This window comes from Olea europaea, chromosome 1 (genome assembly GCF_002742605.1).
Source record: "Olea europaea var. sylvestris chromosome 1, O_europaea_v1, whole genome shotgun sequence".
In the NCBI taxonomy this organism is placed as follows: Eukaryota; Viridiplantae; Streptophyta; class Magnoliopsida; order Lamiales; family Oleaceae; genus Olea; species Olea europaea.
Window position 1 is genome coordinate 482,826 of NC_036237.1, and position 21,517 is coordinate 504,342.

Below are 21,517 nucleotides of genomic sequence, written 5' to 3' on the forward strand. Positions count from 1 at the left end.
TTATTATTTATTTATTTATTAATTTTTTTGGTGGTAAAAGAGTAATTTAGTCTTGATACAAGCCACAGTTTATTGTTGTTCAAATTTTGCGTTTAAGCCCTCGTTTGGCCCCCATTTTATAGAAATGAAAATGGGTAGAATAATTTTTTTGAAAAATGAGTGATTGAAAAAGAAGTAAAATTTTCGATTTATATGTAATAGTATTTTATGAAAGATTGTGTAGTTAAAAAATAAGAGGGAAAAAAATATAATGTAATAAAATAGAATTTAACTGGAGCCAAATGGGGGCAGTGTTCTAAAAGGCGGCTCTTCGACGCGATGCTTGGCCAAAACGTCAAGCCAAGCGGCTTGACGCCTTATTTGGTGGTCAACGGAAATCGTTGACTGCTATGGCACGCCTAGGCGCAATTATGCACACATTATCATCATTTTTTTAATTTTAATTTTTAAAATTTTTTGTTGTTAAAAAATTATCAATGACTAATTTATTTATTTTGGCCTAATTTAAAATCGGAAGACATGGAGGACGAATTAGATGAAAAAGATGATATTGAATCGGAGTATGATAAAAAGTTAAATAAGATTTAAGTTCTTATATTATTTATTTACTATTTTATATTTAAATTTGAAACTTATCTTTTTGTTGAAAATTTTGAAAATAATGTATAACGTTTCTATAAATCTGTTTTAAATGTTTAACAAGTATTATTTTTAATTATTAAATAATTTTTTGACTTATTAAAAATTAAAATAATATTAAAATAAAAAAACTTTATGCCTAAGCCTCATCTAAACTAGCATTGCACATAATTTGACCTCAACGCATTTACATTTTTTTTAGAACACTAAATGGGGTTAAATTAAAATAAACATTTATAGGAAAAGTCAAGAAATGGTCAAAATGACGCAGATGAAATTTTCCAAAAATAAATAGCGAATGCGATGGCTCCTCTGAAACACATGCATTTTCTGTTAACATGCCTCAGTCCCATTGGATTTTTTTCCCAATGGGTTCACGCCAGCACAACTACAGATAGTCCCTTTCAGTCGCTCCATAATTTATTGTCATTTCACGACGCGCTTTATTCTAATTGATTGATCGTCAGGCTGTGTTTTTATATATTTATTTCTGTTGTTTATGATATGATTGGCATTAACATAACTTTAGGGGAAAATAAACAGACATTCGGTGGGTTTCTTGAACGAGAATTCATCTAATTTTTTGAGATTGATTGAATTCACGAGAGACTGATTTGAATTGGATTTTTTATACACATATTACGCAGCGTTTTTATTTTTTCATTATTTTTTTTTGTCGACATTTTTGAATTTTCTTTCTGTCTCTTCTGTGCATTTATACTTCAAATTTTGAATTTTGAGTACTGGGTTGAAGTTTTCAAAATTGAAATTAAAATTTAGGGTTCTGCACGTGTTCAAAGAATTCGTGGTCAAGGTAATATGAAATGAAAATTCCGGGATTTGTCAATTTTCTTGGTATTTAATAGAGAATGAAGGCTTGCTGCAGCTCTTGTACGCATTGATGGTGGGGTGTTGATTGAGAATTTAGAGAATTATGGTTTACTCATAGTGGATTTCAATGAATTTGGGACTTTGAGCAAGAATTTGTGGGGGTTGCATTTCGTTGGAAGATAATTGATTGATCCTGTTTGGAGTTGATTTCTGTTATTATCTAAAGTGGCATTGGGGATCGGAAATGGATATGATATCAATAAGCGAATGAAAATATCAGAATGAGAGGTAAGGGAGGGTTGTTAAGGCCATGGATGCCTCAGATAGTAATACATTCTCTGATGTAGTGAGCTTGTTAAAATCTTGGATTCCTTGGCGGTCCGAGCCAACTAATGTGTCAAGGGACTTTTGGATGCCCGACCAGAGCTGCAGGGTATGCTACGATTGTGATTCACAATTCACTTTGTTAAACCGCAGGCATCACTGTCGACTTTGCGGTAGAGTTTTCTGTGCCAAGTGTACATCAAACTGGGTTTCTGCACCATCTAGCGACCAAAATAGGCAGCAGGAAGATTGGGATAAGATCAGGGCCTGTAATTACTGCTTCAAGCAATGGGAACAGGGTTTAACATCGACTGTTAATAATGGGATCCAGGTTGACAACCTAGATCTCAGCAGTACTTCGTCATCAGTGACCAGCTTCATCAGCATCAAGTCTGGCGGAACCTGTGACAGTAGTAGCATTACCTTTGCATCAGTGCCACAGTCTGCTGGACTTACCCCACATCATTCAGCAATAATGGAAAAGACTCAAGCCCTTTCATTCGCAACGAACAATAGTCATTCTGCAGAAACAGGGGAACCGAATAGTTCTGTGAATGAATTTGAATTTTGCGTAAACAGGTTCTTCTTTCTGCATTCGTCTTGCAATAATTACTTTTGATTGCCTGTACGAAGTAGGACTGACATAGTAGCTCCATTCCATACTCAAAGTGGGTAGATTGCCTGAGAATGTTGAACCTTAATACATTACCTGCCAAGTTCCCTTGGGATTGCCCTGCAAGTCCTTGCTATCTAGTGTCTCAGTGGCTGATATCCGGTTCACTTCGTAAACAGGCATTGCCAGTGTCTAGATTGTGTTTATATGAATGTAACTATCACATCGTCTTGAGATCTCTGTCCAACTGGCTTGTAATGCCCCCAATTATGTTGCAATTGGAGCTTAGCAAAAATGTAACAAAAATTGTCTGGACTTTCTCTTAGATTCAAACCCATAGCTGATGATAGTGTTTAAGAAGCAGTTTGAACTAAAAAGACAAATACTTTAAGATAATGATGTTGGTTTCTAGTTTCCTTCAAGTCGATGTATATGTGTCTATACATGTTACATATTGCATTTATATTTATCTGACCTCTATATAATAGCTGAAACAAACCCATGCTGCATATGTAATGCATTTGAAGTTTGTGGGCTTATTTGATTTTATTCATTTGATGTTTGCATGTTTTGGTAGGTACTTTAAGATAATGATGTTGTTTTCTAGTTTCCTTCAAGTTGCTGTATATGTGTCTATACGTGTTGCATATTGCATTTATATTTATCTGACCTCTATGTAATAGCTGAAACAAACCCATGCTGCATAAGTAATGCATTTGAAGTTTGTGGGCTTATTTGATTTTATTCATTTGATGTTTGCATATTTTGGTTAAAGTATACTATGATTTTCAACATTATTATTGATTCTGGCATAAGGTGGGAAGAGTTGCAACATCCCTACTATTTTCCTGAGTGATATATTACAATAAGGCAATTGAGTCATTCTTGATTGTAAAACTATTTCCAGTGAAATGGCTGCCAAAGAAATTGGTTTGCAAAACTCTTTTCAGGAAGTCTGGAATGATGCTAGGTATTATACAGCACATAGGATGTTATTCTCCAAGTAGGAAACTCAACTATATTTGCATATGAAGAACTTATCAATTGCAATAGTTGTTTATTATATAAATATATCTTATACACAGGAGTGATGATGATGATGAAGATTTTGGAATCTATCATTTAGATAATGAAACAAGGCATTTTCCTCCAGTCGATGGCTGCTACAATCATATTCAGTTCGACGATATTGAAAGCGATTATGTATCACGTAAAGTGCATCCGGATAGAGATGCCGTTGATCCAAATGTTACTAGCAGCTCTTCATTACACAATAGTTTTGGTCCCCAGACTCCCGAAGAAGGCCAGCACATTCTTGAAAAAGAAGGTGAACATGAGATTGGTGATGAATGTGAAGCACCTTCATTCCATGGTAATGCTAACACTGTTGAAGATGTTGATACTGAACCTGTGGACTTTGAAAACAATGGACTTCTCTGGCTCCCTCCTGAACCAGAAGATGAAGAAGATGACAGGGAAACATTCTTGTTTGATGATGAGGAAGATGCTGACGCTACTGGAGAGTGGGGATGTTTACGCACTTCAAGTAGCTTTGGGAGTGGGGAGTACCAAAGTAAGAACAAATCAAATGAGAAAAAGGGTATGAAGAATGTCGTTGACGGCCATTTTAGGACTTTAGTTTCTCAGCTCTTGCAGGTGGAGAACCTTGCTTCAGGGGAGGAAGATGACAAAGATAGTTGGTTAGAAATAATTACATCATTGTCATGGGAAGCTGCTACATTATTAAAGCCAGATACAAGCAAGGGTGGGCAAATGGACCCGGGAGGATATGTGAAGGTAAAATGTTTAGCTTCTGGGCATCGCAGCGAGAGGTAATTACCACATCTACTGCTCTTCCTTATCTGTTATGCATGTCAGCCAATTACGCTTGCCTCATTCTATACATATTGAAACTTGACAGATCTTACCACTTTTGTTTCTGTTACTTTAAAACAACAAAATTAGCAGTCATCCGAGAGCTAATTGCTTAAATGAGTTAAAGTATCATCCCTAACAACTATTTTAGTCTGAGATGTCTCCCAAGCATGCCTCAACCCTGCTATTACTCCTCCAAGTGAAACAAGAATTTGAGCATATTATTTGCACTGCTAGCTTCCCTAGTACCTATTTTAGTCTGAGAACGTTTCTGATTATGGTCAAACTAGCCCCATTCATTTTTAAGAAGTTCTCTATGGAAATCTGGAAGACATTTTGGTCATCTTGACACGTTTAAAGGGCATCATGGTTTTAATCCTCGTCACTACAACAACCTAAACCTTTCCCAACTTAGGTTGGTCATTCATATCATTTTGGAAGGGATATGTTTGTTCTCTCGTAACATCCTTAGGAAGATCCAAATCAATAAAATCCTTTGCAACCACAACTTTAATCCTTAACCACTAAAAATCCTTAGGTTGGTCATTTGCAACCACAACTTTAATCCTTAGGTTGGTCATTTATATCATTTTGGAAGGGATATGTTTGTTCTCTCGTAACATCCTTAGGAAGATCCAAATCAATAAAATCCTTTGCAACCACAACTTTAATCCTTAACCACTAAAAATTAGAATATAATGTTGTTTTTTCCCCCCAATCAAATGATCAATTATTGGCTATTTTCAGATGTCTCGTGGAGCTAGATTAATATCATAATGAAAAATTGATAGGTATGTCCTCTTTCTTTTTTAATCTTTTGAACCTAGTTTATTTTGAGATATAAAAGATTAAAAAATAAAAAATAAAATTGTGCATATTCTTTTTGTTTAAGGAAGTTGAGATTTGGAAGGGCCTTTAGACAGTATGGTATTGTATTGGGTTTGGAAGTGTCTTTGGTTAGATTTATTTATTATATTTATGTGTTAACTAGGGAAGTGCCGGGTGAATGGAGGAGCACTTAAAATACAAGACAGATATTCACAATTCTGCAAATTGTTGTGCCACCCATTTAACAAGTCATACAATGATGTATTGGGAGAGAGTAATTGGGCCTAGATGTGGGACTGAAATGATCCTGGACAACCCATTTAGATATATATGTGCAAAATTATTTTGAAAGCATATGGTTTTTGTTGGTTTGAAGAAATCCTTGATAAGGTTCATAGAGATATATTATGGAAGGTATTACAGGTGAAGGATGAAAATGTTGTCAAGTCAATGTTATAGAGGTTGTCTGTAATGGGCCTGTGACCATTTAAGAACAATTCTTTAAGAAACATTTTAGCTTGATACGTCAGTAGTTGGCCTTGAGCACATGCTTGTGCTTTAGTTATGGATAAACTGACTTGAGACATGAGAATGTTCTACTTGCATATTATCTGCAGACGGTAACTTGTCCAGGATGGTGATACACTGATACTAAAGCAGTATTTAATTCTAAATATAGTCGTGAAGAGCATAGCTTGATGCAATGGTGTCTAAGATAAGAGCAAGATTGAATTGTTTATGAAACAGTACAAATAAAGGTGAACTAAATACTGTATAATTTGAACTCATAAATTTTTGCACGAACTATTGAAAATTGAAAAGCATCACTCCACGCGGATCTCACTTTTTATTTTCTTTAAAAGAGTATTGAAGTAAAATATATACAACGAACATGAGATGCTTTAATGTAATATTTGAATTCTAGAGAGCAATGAAGATCATAAATTTTTAAATTTATAAACTGCAGCAAAAAGATGTCATTATGACAAACAATGACATTGACTTCTAAGTTGCATTTATATTAAGAGCAAGATCTCTGTTTTAGGTATGACTTGTTGATGTAAAGCCTTTATCAGTGCATCTATTTCTTAATATATGTTATGTTGTTTTCTTTGTGAATTTTACTAGTCCTCCAAAATTTGCCATTTTCTTCATGTACTCTTTTAATTCTTATTCCTTATGAAGATTTTTTCCCCTTGAATAGTATGGTGGTCAAAGGAGTTGTTTGCAAAAAGAATGTGGCTCATCGCCGGATGGCATCAAAAATGGAGAAGCCTCGTTTGATGATCCTTGGAGGGGCTCTTGAATATCAGCGGGTTTCGAACCTTCTTTCAAGCGTTGATACCCTGTTGCAGCAGGTTAAGATAATTTACCCATTTTTAGTCATTAGTTGTTACTTAAACCTTTAAAGTCCTTTCTGCCACTTTATAATATTGTTAGTTAGAATTTTTTTTATATAAGCATGGGAATTTTTCCGTGTATTGTATTGTGCTGACTGATTACCCCCTTCCCAGGAAATGGATCATCTTAAGATGGCTGTTGCAAAAATAAATTCACGCCAACCTGATATTCTTCTGGTGGAGAAATCTGTTTCACGATTTGCACAAGAGTACCTTCTTGCAAAAGATATATCACTGGTTCTAAATATCAAAAGGCCACTTTTGGAGCGCATAGCCCGTTGTACAGGTGGTGACATAATTCCTTCAATTGACCACCTCTCATCCCAGAAGTTGGGATACTGTGACAAGTTCCATGTTGAGAGGTTTTTAGAAGAGCATGGAACAGCTGAGCAGGGGGGAAAGAAGCTGATGAAAACACTAATGTATTTTGAAGGTTGTCCAAAGCCACTGGGATACACAGTAAGTTATTGCAATTTAATATGGGACAGAATAATCATACTGACACTAGACATTTCTTGTTCAAATGATTTGATATGATCTAAGAAAATTATTTAGATTTTACTAACCTTTTTGACTGAGATTATAGTATATAGTGCTTTCAATTCTAAGTGGATACAGACAATTTCAAAAGCTCCCTTGTTGTTCTATTGCTGAACTTTGACTGAGAAGATTTTCAATGTTAGACCCATTTTGTGGTCTTTTGCGTCAATTGATAGAAGGCATAGTTTGTCTTAATCAACACCTTTAGGCTTATGAAGTCAATCTCTAAGCATGATGGTTTTAATATGCTATCATGATATTGTTTGTTTCAGATATTACTACGAGGAGCTAATGGGAACGAGTTGAAGAAAGTGAAGCATGTGGTACAGTATGGAGTTTTTGCAGCATATCACCTAGCTTTAGAAACATCTTTTCTTGCTGATGAAGGAGCCTCTCTGCCTGAAATACCATTAAACTCTACAATAACAGTGGCACTTCCAGATAAACCATCAAGTACTGACAGGTCAATCTCGACGATACTTGGTTTTACCGCCACTGCCAATGAAATGGGACCTCAATACGCTGGTAAACCTCAAAAGTCAAATTATGTTCATACTTCAGATCTGGGAAAGGTCACAGGTGTTGTGATTCAGAAAAAAGAAGTGCCAGAGACTACTAGCGCCCCTATTGCTACAAGCTCTCACATCACCAAATCCTTAGTCTCATCGTCTGGTGATGCGTCACAAGAAAGATGTCTATCAGATTTGACAGAATATTCAGGTAGGAGAAATTCTGTAGCAGACAACATCCTGGCTGACACACAAAATAGTCTCATGGCTAATGATTTTGGGGATTTCAATGTCAACAATAAGCAAAATGACTGTTGTCCCATGGATGCCAACTGTAGTATTTCAAATCCACAGTCTTTGCAGTTTGATGGAGAACACATTCTTCAGGAACGAACGTCTCTTAAAGAAGAGTTTCCTCCATCTCCCTCTGACCATCAAAGCATTTTAGTTTCCTTATCATCGCGGTGTGTTTGGAAGGGAACTGTCTGTGAAAGGTCCCATCTATTTCGTATTAAATACTATGGAAACTTTGACAAGCCACTGGGCCGATTTCTGCGGGATCATTTATTTGATCAAGTGCTCTCTCTCTCTCTCTCACACCCCTAACATGCACACACTTACTTTCTAAACACTGACAAATGCAATACTCGTATCTATTACATAGGAACATCATAGATTTGTACGAGACTAAGGTGTCTTTCTTTCTCGACAGAGTTATAGATGCCGCTCATGTGAGATGCCCTCGGAAGCTCATGTTCAGTGTTATACTCATCGACAAGGTACCCTTACAATTTCAGTTAAGAAACTGCCAGAAATTTTATTGCTGGGCGAAAGGGAAGGAAAGATTTGGATGTGGCACAGGTGCTTGAGGTGTCCACGTGCTAATGGCTTCCCCCCAGCAACTCGAAGAGTTCTGATGTCTGATGCTGCTTGGGGGTTGTCCTTTGGGAAGTTTTTAGAGCTAAGCTTTTCAAATCATGCAGCTGCTAGCAGGGTGGCAAGTTGTGGCCATTCTTTACATAGAGACTGTCTTCGGTTTTATGGGTATAATATCTTGTTCAGTTTTTTTTTATACATTGACTATAGTTTACATGTTTTGAATCTGTATTCATGTTTACTGACACTCGAGCAAACTCTTAACATATGTGGGCTTAATTACTTTAAGATATATCATACTTGGGTTCACTGACATGAACTACACTGGTCAATGAACCATACTTGTTCAATTGAGCTATCACATCGCGTCCTTTTGGATGGCTAACTGTTGCAGAAACTTTCTCAGAAACAGCTTGATAGATAGTTTTCTTTTTCTGGTCAATCCATTATGGTTGCCGTTCATTATGTTACTTGCAGATTTGGTAAGATGGTTGCTTGCTTTCGTTACGCATCAATTGATGTTCACTCAGTCTACCTTCCTCCCGCCAAACTTAATTTCAACCTTGAGAGTCAAGAGTGGATACAGAAAGAACTGAATGAGGTGGAAACAGTATAGTTATCAATTTCCATTTTTGTGAAATCACACAGCATATACTTAACTATCTAAATCTAATAGGTAGCTGGCCGGGCTAAGCTTTTGTTCTCTGAAGTGCAAAATGCTCTTTGCCATTTGGTAGAGAAGAAATCTGGGTCAGATTTACTTAATAGTGGCATGAAAGTACCTGAATCAAGTTGTCAGCTAGCAGATTTGGAAGGGGTGTTGCAGAAAGAGAAAGCTGAGTTTGAGGTGCAATTTCAATTTTTAATGTTGTGGCTTTCTTTTGCATACTAGATGCCATGGAGTATACATATTCAATCCTTCGCTATATTTCGATGAAGCAGAGAACCTATTTTCCTATACCCTTACTCCTGGCAGAGTTTAGGTGGAAAAGAATGATCTCTTTTGTGTTGAGTAATGAACCAATCCATGTGGTAGGCAAAGTAAAGATGTAATAATCATATTCTACCACTTATCTCCCTTTTTAAGAACCTATGCGGCCAGTAAAAAATAATGAAAATCAATTAATTCTCCCATCACACCCCCTACCCCCCAAATCTGCCAGAGTAATCAGAAATATCAATGCTGATGATCAGAAGGTACATTTTCTTCTGAATTTGCATGGTATACGTTCCCATAATATTAGCTTGATTATAATTCTTTCCCGATATAATAAATACCCTTGGTCTTTTGAACTTAGACTAGCTTAGAATAGCTCTGATCCAAAATAATCTTTTTATTTTTTAAATTTTTTTGTAGATAAAAAAGATTGAAACTCTGTTCAATCCAGTTTAGCTCATATAAATCATAAATGGTTGAGATTTGGAAAAGTTTTTGAGATGCATTGGTGCTCACCTGACAAGGAAAAATATATACTTTTGGACGCATATACAACTTCTGTTGAACCCACTTCTTACTCTAAATACTACATTCAAGCCAGAATTAGTCTGGATAACTAAAAAAAAATTTAGTTAGCAGAGTAGGCTAAAAGAATTTGAACCATACTAATTCCTACCGAATCCAAATTAAAAGTTTTCCAAGGACTGCCTTATGCAAGCAAAACTGAACTGGTAAAGAAAACTTTTGAAGTCAAACCATGTTCTAGATGGAATCTCTACTTCTAATATGCTAATAATTTGGCAGGAGGCACTCCAGAGAATTTTAAATAAAGAGGCCAAAAAGGGCCAACCAGCCATCGATATTCTTGAGCTCAATCGACTGCGAAGACAGCTTGTCTTCCAATCTTATATGTGGGACCACCGCCTCATATATGCAGCCAGTTCAGATGACAAGAACCAACAGGATGATGCCTTCAATACAGAACCCGTTGAGAAACCCCCTCCCCCTTGGGTTGATGGGAATCTTGTCGGTTCCAATGTTTCAGTTAAGACATGTGACGATTCTGATGTTGTTCTTTCAGATGCGAAACATGGAAAAAACCAAGATCTAGGGTCAAGAGATAGCTACAAGAACTATTATAAAGTTTGTGGTCAAAGAACTGATGTAGTTACTAACTTTAATCATGAAACTGAAAACCCATTAACATCCTTTGCCGGGACAAAGGCCTATGATAAATCCAACCTTCTGGAATCGGATGCTACTGTTCGTAGAGCCCTCTCTGATGAGCAATTCCCTACTGTGGCAAGTTTATCAGATACCCTTGATGCAGCTTGGACCGGTGAAAATCACACAGGGATTGGATTCCCCAAGAATAATACTATTTCTGAATTAGTTGATGCAGATTCTTCAACCTCCATTGGAGTGGGAGAAAAACTGGATGTCGGAGACCATGGAGAGGATTTGAACTGGTCTAAGGTGTCTCCTTCACCTCCTGTGTTATCTGCCAAGGGCTCTGATACTATGGAAGATAGTATGAGCTGGTTAAGTATGCCGTTTATAAGCTTCTATCGGTCATTAAACAAAAACTTTTCAGGGGCTGCTCAGAAACTGGACACACTTAGTGATTACAATCCAGTCTATATATCATCATTTAGAGAGTTGGAACTCCGAGGTGGGGCTAGCTTACTCTTGCCTGTAGGAGTTAATGATACTGTTATTTCAGTGTATGATGATGAGCCCACGAGTATTATATCTTATGCACTTGTTTCTCCTGATTATCTTTTCCAAGTGTCTGATGATCTTGAGAGACCAAAGGACACTACAAACTCAATGGTTGGTATGCAGTCCCTTGATTCTGCTAATTTCCAGTCCTTCTCTTCTATTGATGATATAACACTGGAATCCTATAAAAGTTTCGGTTCTGGAGATGAAAGCATCTTATCTCTGTCTAGTTCTCGTAGTTCCTTGCCTTTGGATCCCCTCTCATATACAAAAGCTTTGCATGCCAAGGTATCTTTTGAGGGTGAAGGACCCCTTGGGAAAGTGAAATATACAGTTACTTGTTACTATGCAAAGCGTTTTGAAGCCTTGAGGAGGATTTGCTGTCCATCTGAGGTGGATTTCATTAGGTCTCTTAGCCGGTGTAAGAAGTGGGGAGCACAAGGAGGCAAGAGCAATGTCTTTTTTGCAAAAACCATGGATGAACGATTTATTATTAAGCAAGTGACAAAGACTGAGCTGGAATCATTCATCAAGTTTGCCCCTGGGTATTTTAAATATCTTTCTGAGTCAATTGACTCTCATAGTCCAACATGCCTGGCCAAGATCCTAGGAATGTATCAGGTATTTCTAACTGAATCTAAATTTCACTAAACTAATTTCTCTTTATTCATGTTGCCACATTTGAGTATTATGCAGAGGTTTGCTACCTGTCAACAAATGTGTGGTATTAGTCTGTGCAATTTACCTCATTTGCATTTCAAGTGATAATGGTCGTGTCCTTGTAATTGTTGTATATCTCTATACTTGCACCATTTTGCATTTCAACAGTTACACTCACCGTCATTCTCTTTCTGATTTTATGTTGAAAAGGTAATGTCCAAACATCTTAAAGGAGGGAAGGAATCAAAAATGGATGTACTTGTTATGGAGAATCTTCTGTTTGGAAGAAATCTGACTCGGCTTTATGATCTCAAAGGATCCTCGAGATCTCGGTATAATCCTAATTCTAGTGGAAGTAATAAGGTTTTGCTGGATCAGAACTTGATCGAAGCAATGCCTACGTCACCCATTTTTGTTGGAAATAAAGCGAAGAGATTTTTGGAAAGAGCAGTCTGGAATGATACTGCTTTTCTTGCTGTAAGTTTCCATCTTTCTCTACTTTTTATTGACGTACCCAGTTACTACAACATTTAATGGCTTTGGTTGGATCTTAATAATTCACTTTGCAGCAAGCAGATACACTTAAAGTTGGCACAGAATATCTTCTGTGAATGCACATAAATTTTAAACTTGGGATTGAACTGATTTCGGGGAACTTTTAAGATCAAGATATTCATGTACTTGCATTAACTGTTATTTTGACATCTGATGGCAGTTAAGATATTTAATGATGGAAATTGATTTTTGGATTGGGCATGTTTGGCCTAGCTTAAATAACATGTTAGTCTGAGAAATCAATAACATTCTTGTTTCCAACTTCGATCACTAAAAAAAATTTATTTTAAGACTTAGCCTTGTTTGATTCTCATTCTTTGAAAAAAAATACATTCTTAATCAGCGTTTTGACACCATTTCAACCACACATTATTTAATAAAATAATATTACACGCAAATTCAAAACTTTCCTTATTTTTTAAACACACATTTCCCATCAATATGCTATTCAAAAATTCATTCTTATCAAAAGAATAGGGCTCAAACAAGGGCTTAAGAGTAAAAATTTTAAGCCCAGGCAAACATCTGTGAGGCATCAGTTTTATGCCATCCTACGTCTCTTTGTTCCCAAAGCCTCTCTCAACCTTACCTGCCCATCCAACTCTCTATCACGCTTAAGGCTTCATATTAACTTTTAGATTTGCCTTTCATCTGTACTTACAATGGTTGAATTAACACCTGCAGTCAATAGATGTAATGGATTATTCGCTACTGGTTGGGGTCGATGAAGAGAAGAATGAACTTGTTCTTGGGATTATTGACTTCATGAGACAGTATACGTGGGACAAGCACCTCGAGACATGGGTGAAGGCATCGGGCATCCTTGGTGGACCCAAAGATGCTTCACCGACAGTAATTTCCCCAAAGCAGTACAAAAAGAGGTTCAGGAAAGCGATGACTGCCTATTTTCTGATGGTTCCAGATCAATGGTCACCTCCCACAGTTGCTCCTGGCAAGTCTCAGACGGATCTATGTGAAGAGAATGCATACTCTGCTGAGTAATTCCCTCCTAGGTTATCAATGTTTTTGCAATTCTTTTTAATTTTTCACTCAAATTCTATTGGAAGAAGCCTTATCCTTTTGGATTCTCTTTTCAATGAGTATTCATATAGTCAGAAGATGGTTCCAGATCAATGGTCACCTCCCACAGTAGCTCCTAGCAAGTCTCAGACGGATCTATGTGAAGAGAATGCATACTCTGCTGAGTAATTCCCTCCTAGGTTATCAATGTTTTTGCAATTCTTTTTAATTTTTCACTCAAATTCTATTGGAAGAAGCCTTATCCTTTTGGATTCTCTTTTCAATGAGTATTCATATGGTCAGAAGATAGAAAACAATGCTGTTATTGCCATTGAAATTAAAATTATACCTACCCAGAAAGATTTTGTACAATATATATATATATATTTTCACCTGTAATTCAAGTTGTACATGAACTGCAATATATTAGTGCAGTTTTAGCGTAATGTATAACCTTCCAAAAAAAAATTCTATTTTCTATTCTTTTTTATATTTTCTTATCAGATTGATGGAACATTTTTTTCTCCACTCACTTAAATGATTAATAGCTTTCGTAAAATGATGGACTAGGGAATGATGTGGTCATGAATGCGTACACCTGCTGCAGTTTGAGCTCTATCAGTCCAGAACTATCCGTAGATTTTGGGAATTTGAGCTATCAGTCTTTACTTTTCAATCACACGTTCTCTAGAAGCATTAGGTTATAGAATTGTTTCTCTCAAAGTTCAAGCAGATACAATCTGAAGTGTTGCTGTTTGAACTTTGAAAGTGAATGATTTTAAAAATAAAAATCTTGTTATATACATATCAGTGCAAGAGTAAGACAGATACAATCACACCTACATACGTATAGTTATTAACTTAATTACTTTATTTAATATTATTTGTAAAACACGTTTGTTTGTCTTGTTCAGCACCTACTCGATCCCATCCCAACACCTCTGAAGAAGCTCAATAATCTCAATGTCTCGGTAATTAAACATCACACATTCACCACTCAATCATGTTGTATGAGCACTACAAGCATGGCATAATTAGACAAAAACAATTGTTGATTGTGTGTTTTTATTTTTAAGTTTGTTCGTACCAAAATGCTTTTATTAATTGTTTCATAACAAAAAGGATTGTACAGTATTAAATATGAAAATAAAATAAATGATCGTGTGTATGACTGTTGAGTATCTAGCACTACTGTGTACCAAATTTATTTGGACAAAAATTAACTAAGATCTAAGGATACGCTTAGATTTCATTGAAATTTTATAATTCTATTGGCACTCTTGTTAAGTTGGAATCGGAATAAACAACAACAACAACAAAAAAAAATAAAAAATGAAGAAGAGAAATTTGTCATTAGTACTTAATATAGTAATATTTGTACCTTGAATTACAAGTAAACCTTGATAATTGCTGCTGAAAACGAGGTCCCTCATCAAATCCTTCACATGGTATATCTCCGTTTTCATCTCTATAACAAACAATACCTGCTGACAGATCTTCAAAAACCTAGCAAAATAATTCATCAAAAAGAAAAATGATTAAACTCGATATATTCATTTATATTTGTGTGACTTGAACTAAAAACATTGAAAACTGCTTTAGAAAAACCTTATTCTTGGGAAGAGATCTGATCTGAAGAGGGTTGCCATTAATTGAGATTTGATTATGAGCCCTCATCACCAGTAGTCTATTGGCTGCAGGCCGTCTGATTGGAATTGGAGCTGTAAATGAGTAACTTATAGCCATTGATCCAATGATGTAAAGAAAATGGATTGCAAGCAAATGGTTGTTCTTTCTATGTTGTGGGACTTCAGAAGGAATATAAGCAGGAATAGAAACTTTATAACAATTCTGATTGATAATTGATTTGGCTGTACATTTATAATTAAGTAGTTAATTAGAATATTGATGTCTTGTCACCATGTTGCATTATATATATCTCTGTGTGTGTGTGTTTGGTGGGGTCCTTGGAGCTTATCTTCAACCTGTTGATATTGGTGAAAAATGAATCGTATCAGATGCCATTATTTTGTAGAATTAATCTATTTGTACGAAGTTTGTTTACAAATAAAGTGTTGGCAAGATCTAAGCCATTGATTTCCATTTATTTCTAAAATTATTTTTGAAATGATTGACCTAAATGTTGTCAACACATAGTTTATAAACCAAATCTATCAACCTATTTTGTACGATTAGCATGATTCTTATTTTGTATTTGATTAAGCAGATATCTGGTGGGTTTATAATACATTCTCCTACTCTCTATCACTCCCACACATATTGTGCATGAGTTAGATTTACGATTTTCGACCCCAATTCTTCACGACATTTACCATCTCATTCGTGTTTTCATGTTCACAATATGTACTCAAAAAGATCAATTTGCTTATAAATCATGATTTTAAAACATATACAGAGCATAAAGATTTTAAACTTACGTGATAGTGGAATGTAGTGAAGAAGAGATAATCAATTGTACCGTTGGTTGAACGAGAAAGAATAAAAATTATTTCTCGAAACATAAGCAAAATGAAGTTTCCTTATATACTGCGATTTTAGAAACTATACTTTACAATTTACATAATGCAAATGAAGGATGAGCGTTGTATGCATACGGTGACAGTTTTGCAACGATATGAAAGTGTACGGGTAGATTTCAAGGACCAATCTGCATCAACTGGAAACTTCAGAGACCTAAATGCAACAGTTAGAAAGCTAAGGGACTATTTTGCTGAATGTTGAAACTTCAGGATAAATTTTACACATCAAAGAAACTTCAGAGGCAAATTTGCAAGTCGTAAAAATGCAAGAGCAAATGTGCATGTTGCTGAACATTCAGCTTTGATAAGGGGTTGTTTGGCAATTGGGACGAAGTCTCCATTAAACAAGGCATCGTCAATGACTTCAAGAGCTATCGAGCCAAAGTTGCACTCAGTTTTTGTGCTACCAACATTTTAGTTGTCCTAAAAAAGCAACAGTCAAGACAACCACATCATCTGTTAAACAAGACAATAGGGTTAGAGACGAAGACAAGAGTTAAAAAAAAAAAAAAGTACTTTTATTATAAATATTATGCAAAATCTAATATGTAGGATGTAAAGTTATGAAATACAGCGCATGAAGTGTAATTGTATTTGATGTATTTTTTATATTTTTAATACATTTCACTTGAGCCACGTGGGCTATTTAAATGATCATCGATATAGTGCTTGTTCGGTAGAGATTTTGTTAATTGATTTTTTGACCATTAGAGATAAAGTGAATTCTATCTGTAAGAGAAGAATTCAAAAATGACAGTTGAAATAGTGAAATAACGGTAAAAAAATTGATGTTAATTGGATTAAAATATGAGGAAATTACAACATTACAGGTATTTAAAGATGATAATTCTAAAATCAAATATTAAGTTTATTTGAGCATAAATCAGGTATTAATAAAACCCAAAATTGAAATCCCTTTCCTCACGCCTCTCACTCCACACACACACTCTCTCTCTCTAAGAATTGTAGTCTCTTTCCTTTGTAGTCTCTGTGGTCTCATCTCTCACTCGCACTTTCTCTCTTTCGTCTCTCACTCTTCTATTCTTGCAACTCATCATCGGAGCTCCGATGAAAGGTCGAGCACAACAGCGCTCAAATCGAGGTAGCCATCTACAGGTTAGGGTATGGGATTATTTAGATCGACGTTCAGATCACTGTCACCGCTTATAGATGCTCACCTTGAATCGAGGTGATTGGTTACGGATACGGGGTTATTCTGGGTTTTTTTTTCCTTCTAGTTATTGTTGGTGTTATGAAAACGATGGTGGTGGATGTGGTTTTTGGTAGTTTGTGGGTGATGATGGCGGCGGTCATTCATGTGTTAATAGAAGCAGTAGTTTGTTTGGTAGTGTTGCAGGGGATAGTGGTTTTGTTGTTGCAGGCGATGTTCTTGGTTTTGGGGACATGGGATGAGGTGCTCGAAGTGGTGGTTGTGAAGGTTTGGTGACAATTTTGTAGTGGTTTTTGTGATGTTTTGTCGCTGGTAATTTTCTTAGTTGTTGGGTTGCTAGTGGTGATGGTGGTAGTGTGTTTGTGGTGATTGTGGTGGAATGTTAGCGGTGGATCGATGTCCACTGGTGGTGATGACAAAGGTGTGTAAGTCACAATCTGAGTTTTTGTGACCGAATATCTTGAACATGTGACCTATCAAAGTACACGGGTCATATGTCAAAATGCTTAGGTTAGGGTCACAGGTACAACAAATTTGGTCACGAGCTATTGGATTAAGACACAGATTGAAGAGATTTGATCATCTGCCATTGGATCAAGTCAAGGTCACATATAAAAGGTCACGTGTCAAAGTGTATACTTCACTGGTGATGGATTCAAGAGATTTGTTCATAGGCGGTTGAATCAGGTTGTAGGTCACAGATCAAGTACATAAGTCACAGGTCACATGTTCAAGAGATTTGGTCACAAACCATTGGCTTAGGATGCAGATCGAAGAGATTTGTTCACCTACCATTGGATCAAGTCAAGAGTGTTTACTTCACGGGTAACAGATTCAAGAGATTTGGCCACAAATCCAAGAAATTTGTTCACAGGCTGTTGAATCAAGTGGCAGGTCACATATCAAGTGCACAGGTCACACATTCAAGAGATTTGGTCACAGGTCATTGGCTTAGGTCACAAATCACAGATCCAAAAAATTTAGTCACAAGCTATTGGATCATATTATAGGTCACACGTCAAAGTAAACACGTCACAAATTCAAGAATCTAGTCGAATGCTATTGCTTTCTCCAACCTTAGTTATCCAAACTGGTCACAAATTCAAATAATCAAATATCGGCGTTGAGAATTCAAATTATTTGCTCAATTAACTGCTCTATAAATTATATCAGGAGTTATTTTTCAATTTTCAATAAAAAAGTTTTAGATTATATTATTACTGCTCGGTCTCAGCACCAAAGAATTGATCATCACTCAGTGACAAATTAAGAACGATCAGTTTGCCGTTGAAGAAGTCATCGACGAGGTGGAGGTTGGAGGGATGTTGGTGGCGAGTGGATGCCAGTGAGTGGGATGAGGGCGGTTAAGGTGGGTATGCATTTATTAATTTAATTTGATAATATTATTATTTAAAACTAAAAAAAATGAAAATAAAAACCTGACTTTTGCATTTTGAAACTTAGTCTCTGAGATTTGATTTGGTGTATACTTAATAGCTGTGATATGATTTTTTCCCTTAAAATATCTACCAAACAAACTCATATATTGGGTTTGGTCCATTCTTGAGTTTGTTAATGGGTGTCTATTATGACAAAAGAGACCCATTATGTCTTGATGGGCCTGATTCCACCAAGCGCATCCCTTCAGTTAGGTACTATCGTTCCCAATATCTTCTCATGTTTTTGCTGCATCATTTGTATGTCCTGCTAGACACAGATTGTACTTACTTATAAGTTATTTTTTACAAAAAAAAATAAAAAAATACACACTCTTCTAATCAAACAAAACACTTTCATTAACTTGCTCAAACATATTCAATTGAAGCTCCTTAGTCTCGGAAATCGCTTTTGATTTTTCAAAAATCCTGCCAAACAAGGTCTTAATATATGATAGATGTATCCGTATCTTTTATTTAATCATTTACTTGCATTTTTGAAATATATTAACGATTTCGTGAAATTGTGCCACGAAAGCTAAAGTAAATTAAATTATAAGGACTTCATAAGCATAATTATCAAGACATGTTTTAGTCACACCACCAAACAATTTACAAATCACTACTGCAGGAGGCAGTAACTATCCACGAGCCATTGATATTAAGTATTAAGCGCGTTATACATGCTCACCATTTTATTATAGTTGCAATTTTGGTGTCTTCGATCGTTCTAATTTTTTTATTCAGAAACACTTCTACATGAGTTTCACGAGATAATATACGCGCGCGTGTGTGTGATGAGATGATTTAAACTAAAATCAAGAAGACATATAAAATATACTAAGATCAAGAGTTCAAGTCCAGCATGCGAATGATGAAACAAATTCGAGAATATATAAAATTTGTTGTTTCTCCAAAACAAGGTTCATTACGAATATTTAAAGTCGAAGCTATATTTTTCGAGCATCAACATATAAACTGAGAGAATAAGAGTGAAGAGGTGTTTGGAATATTAGAAGACAAAATTAGGACATGCTTGCAAATAAGACGTTTTAAATAACTGAGATAATGTAAATCAACGGGAGATTTTTCTTTTTGACCTATCGCTATTCCTTTTTGTTGAAAGGTTTATATTATCCTTAATGAAAAGATTCTTTATATATTGCAACATATATCCTAATCTTTTAAACATTTTATCTTGTATTTATTCTATTTTGAATATTTAAATATAATTTCATTCTATGATCTAATAAATTGAGATAATCTGTAACATATTGTTCACATTTATTATTTAATATATTATATTCTTCAGAAGATGCATCCATACTCTCTAATTGAGAATACATATTTTTTATTACTTCTAACAGTCTTTCTAATAAATTATTCAATCCTTTAATTGTATATCCTGACATTCATTCAAATGATCATCAAATCATGCTATTAATCCTTACGATTCTTCAAGATCTTACAAAGATTCATTCTAATTTTAACAAAAGTTTAATAGTTTTACCTTAGGTTTGATCTGGGCTTGTATTATTAGAATCGAGTGGCCTTCGAGCTCTGAATCTGTAAACTGCTTCCTTCAACGGCCTCGTGTCTTCATGGAATTGTTACTATTTCAGCTACTTGCTCTTACTGTATCAACTTCTAAAGAATAAAATCTCAAACTTCTGTTAAAGAAAAACTTTCTTTTTGCTAAAATAAGAAGAAAACTTTTTATCGGATCTATCAAGAATCTATGGGAATAAAGATTTAGAAATTCATATTCATATCAAGAATATTGGAGTTTTATTTCTATTAGAATTTATACAAGACTTCTATTTGATACAAAGAGATTTCCAGAAAAAACTGGTTTCTCAAACTGAGAATGGATTTTTAGTAGCTATTGCTTACAACTAGGGATTTCAAGATAAGATGATATGATATTCTTCTATGATGATGTTTCTATTTATACAAGTTTATGAGACTCTATTACATCATTGATTACATCAGCAAGACACACTTGCCTCTCTATTTTTCTCCTTAGGCCTACATGTTGCTTCAACTTTTTTATGCAAAGAGTATCTTTTTCTATTATTGCTCTTATCTTTAATGTTTTCACATGCAGCTGTACACCTTTGTCAAAGGTGCTCTATAATTGTCCTCTTCATTTCTTCACATATAGTTGGGGCACTCCTTTAGCTGGCAGGATTCTTCTATAGTGGTAGGACATCCTGGAAATTGATGTATATCAAATCTTGTAATATAGTCTTTTAAAATTTCTGATTTTGCATATCCTCCATTGGATACTAGCATCCAATTTTCATATTGACACAAGCACGAGAATTTTTTATCAAACAAATTTTTGGCAATGTTGTAAATGACTTTAATTCCAAGTGCTCTTCTATGTCTGATCCATGATTTTGTCACTATTGGGATTTTCCTATTATTCTCTGTAACATCAATTTGGAAATTTGCTGCAACATATCCAATTGAGATTATGTGTTCAACTTGATAGTAAACAATTTCATCATATTCTGGACTTATTGAATAGAATTTCAAAAATATTTTTCTTCATCTGGCAAATTTGGATACTTCTTTAATGAATATGTCATCAAACTTTGAAATTTCAATAAAGTCTTTTCCTGGATATATCAAATCCATGAATCCATGGTCTGCCATAATTTTTATAAATGAAGGATTACCTTCTTCTATGGCTGTTATTCTGGGGTAAACATTATTTTTCGGAGAAATGAAATATGAATCACTCATTTTTATTTCATAAACTATTCTGACTATTTCGGTATATTTTTCTTTTTTTGGATCTAAAGGGATTTTATCTTCTTGGTCTATGATGCTGATTGTTTTGGTATTTCTTTTATCTCCATGTATCATAATTTTCTTGGTTGATGAAATAGAAATGGAATCTCCTTTATTATCAGTTGGTATGTTGTCACATCTGGATCCACTGCTGCTTCCAGCTGTCCCTGTTTGGTATTGATTTGGAAAACTCATTTCTGAGCTCTTTGGTATATCTGTCTCAAACAGTATATATTTTAGTT

The 21,517-nt window shown here is 35.3% G+C and overlaps 2 protein-coding genes across 4 annotated transcripts; one reads left to right on the plus strand and one right to left on the minus strand.

Moving 5' to 3' along the window:
* The first annotated feature begins 956 nt into the window (after positions 1–956).
* Positions 957–13,689, plus strand: LOC111403744 (1-phosphatidylinositol-3-phosphate 5-kinase FAB1B-like). 3 transcript variants are annotated; one of them, XM_023032455.1, is made up of 13 exons: positions 957–2,373; positions 3,315–3,410; positions 3,493–4,239; positions 6,315–6,468; positions 6,625–6,969; positions 7,323–8,135; positions 8,272–8,603; positions 8,913–9,036; positions 9,112–9,282; positions 10,177–11,715; positions 11,965–12,231; positions 12,994–13,224; positions 13,432–13,689. In XM_023032455.1, exons 1-13 carry the CDS (start codon positions 1,781–1,783, stop codon positions 13,516–13,518), a joined length of 5,499 nt encoding a protein of 1,832 aa, XP_022888223.1. In that variant the 5' UTR covers positions 957–1,780; the 3' UTR covers positions 13,519–13,689. The 3 variants fall into 3 exon arrangements, with proteins under 3 accessions (XP_022888223.1, XP_022888158.1, XP_022888285.1); XM_023032390.1 differs by lacking the exon at positions 13,432–13,689 and having other exon boundaries at positions 12,994–13,406; XM_023032517.1 differs by lacking the exons at positions 3,315–3,410; positions 13,432–13,689 and having other exon boundaries at positions 1,781–2,373; positions 12,994–13,406.
* Positions 13,690–13,997: 308 nt separating this feature from the next.
* LOC111403924 lies at positions 13,998–15,203 on the minus strand. Its single transcript, XM_023032626.1, has 3 exons — positions 14,938–15,203; positions 14,711–14,835; positions 13,998–14,298 (listed from the first exon to the last, which is right to left on the minus strand). The coding sequence occupies exons 1-3, from the start codon at positions 15,073–15,075 to the stop codon at positions 14,247–14,249; spliced, it is 315 nt and encodes a 104-aa protein (XP_022888394.1). The 5' UTR covers positions 15,076–15,203; the 3' UTR covers positions 13,998–14,246.
* Between the last annotated feature and the right edge of the window lie 6,314 nt (positions 15,204–21,517).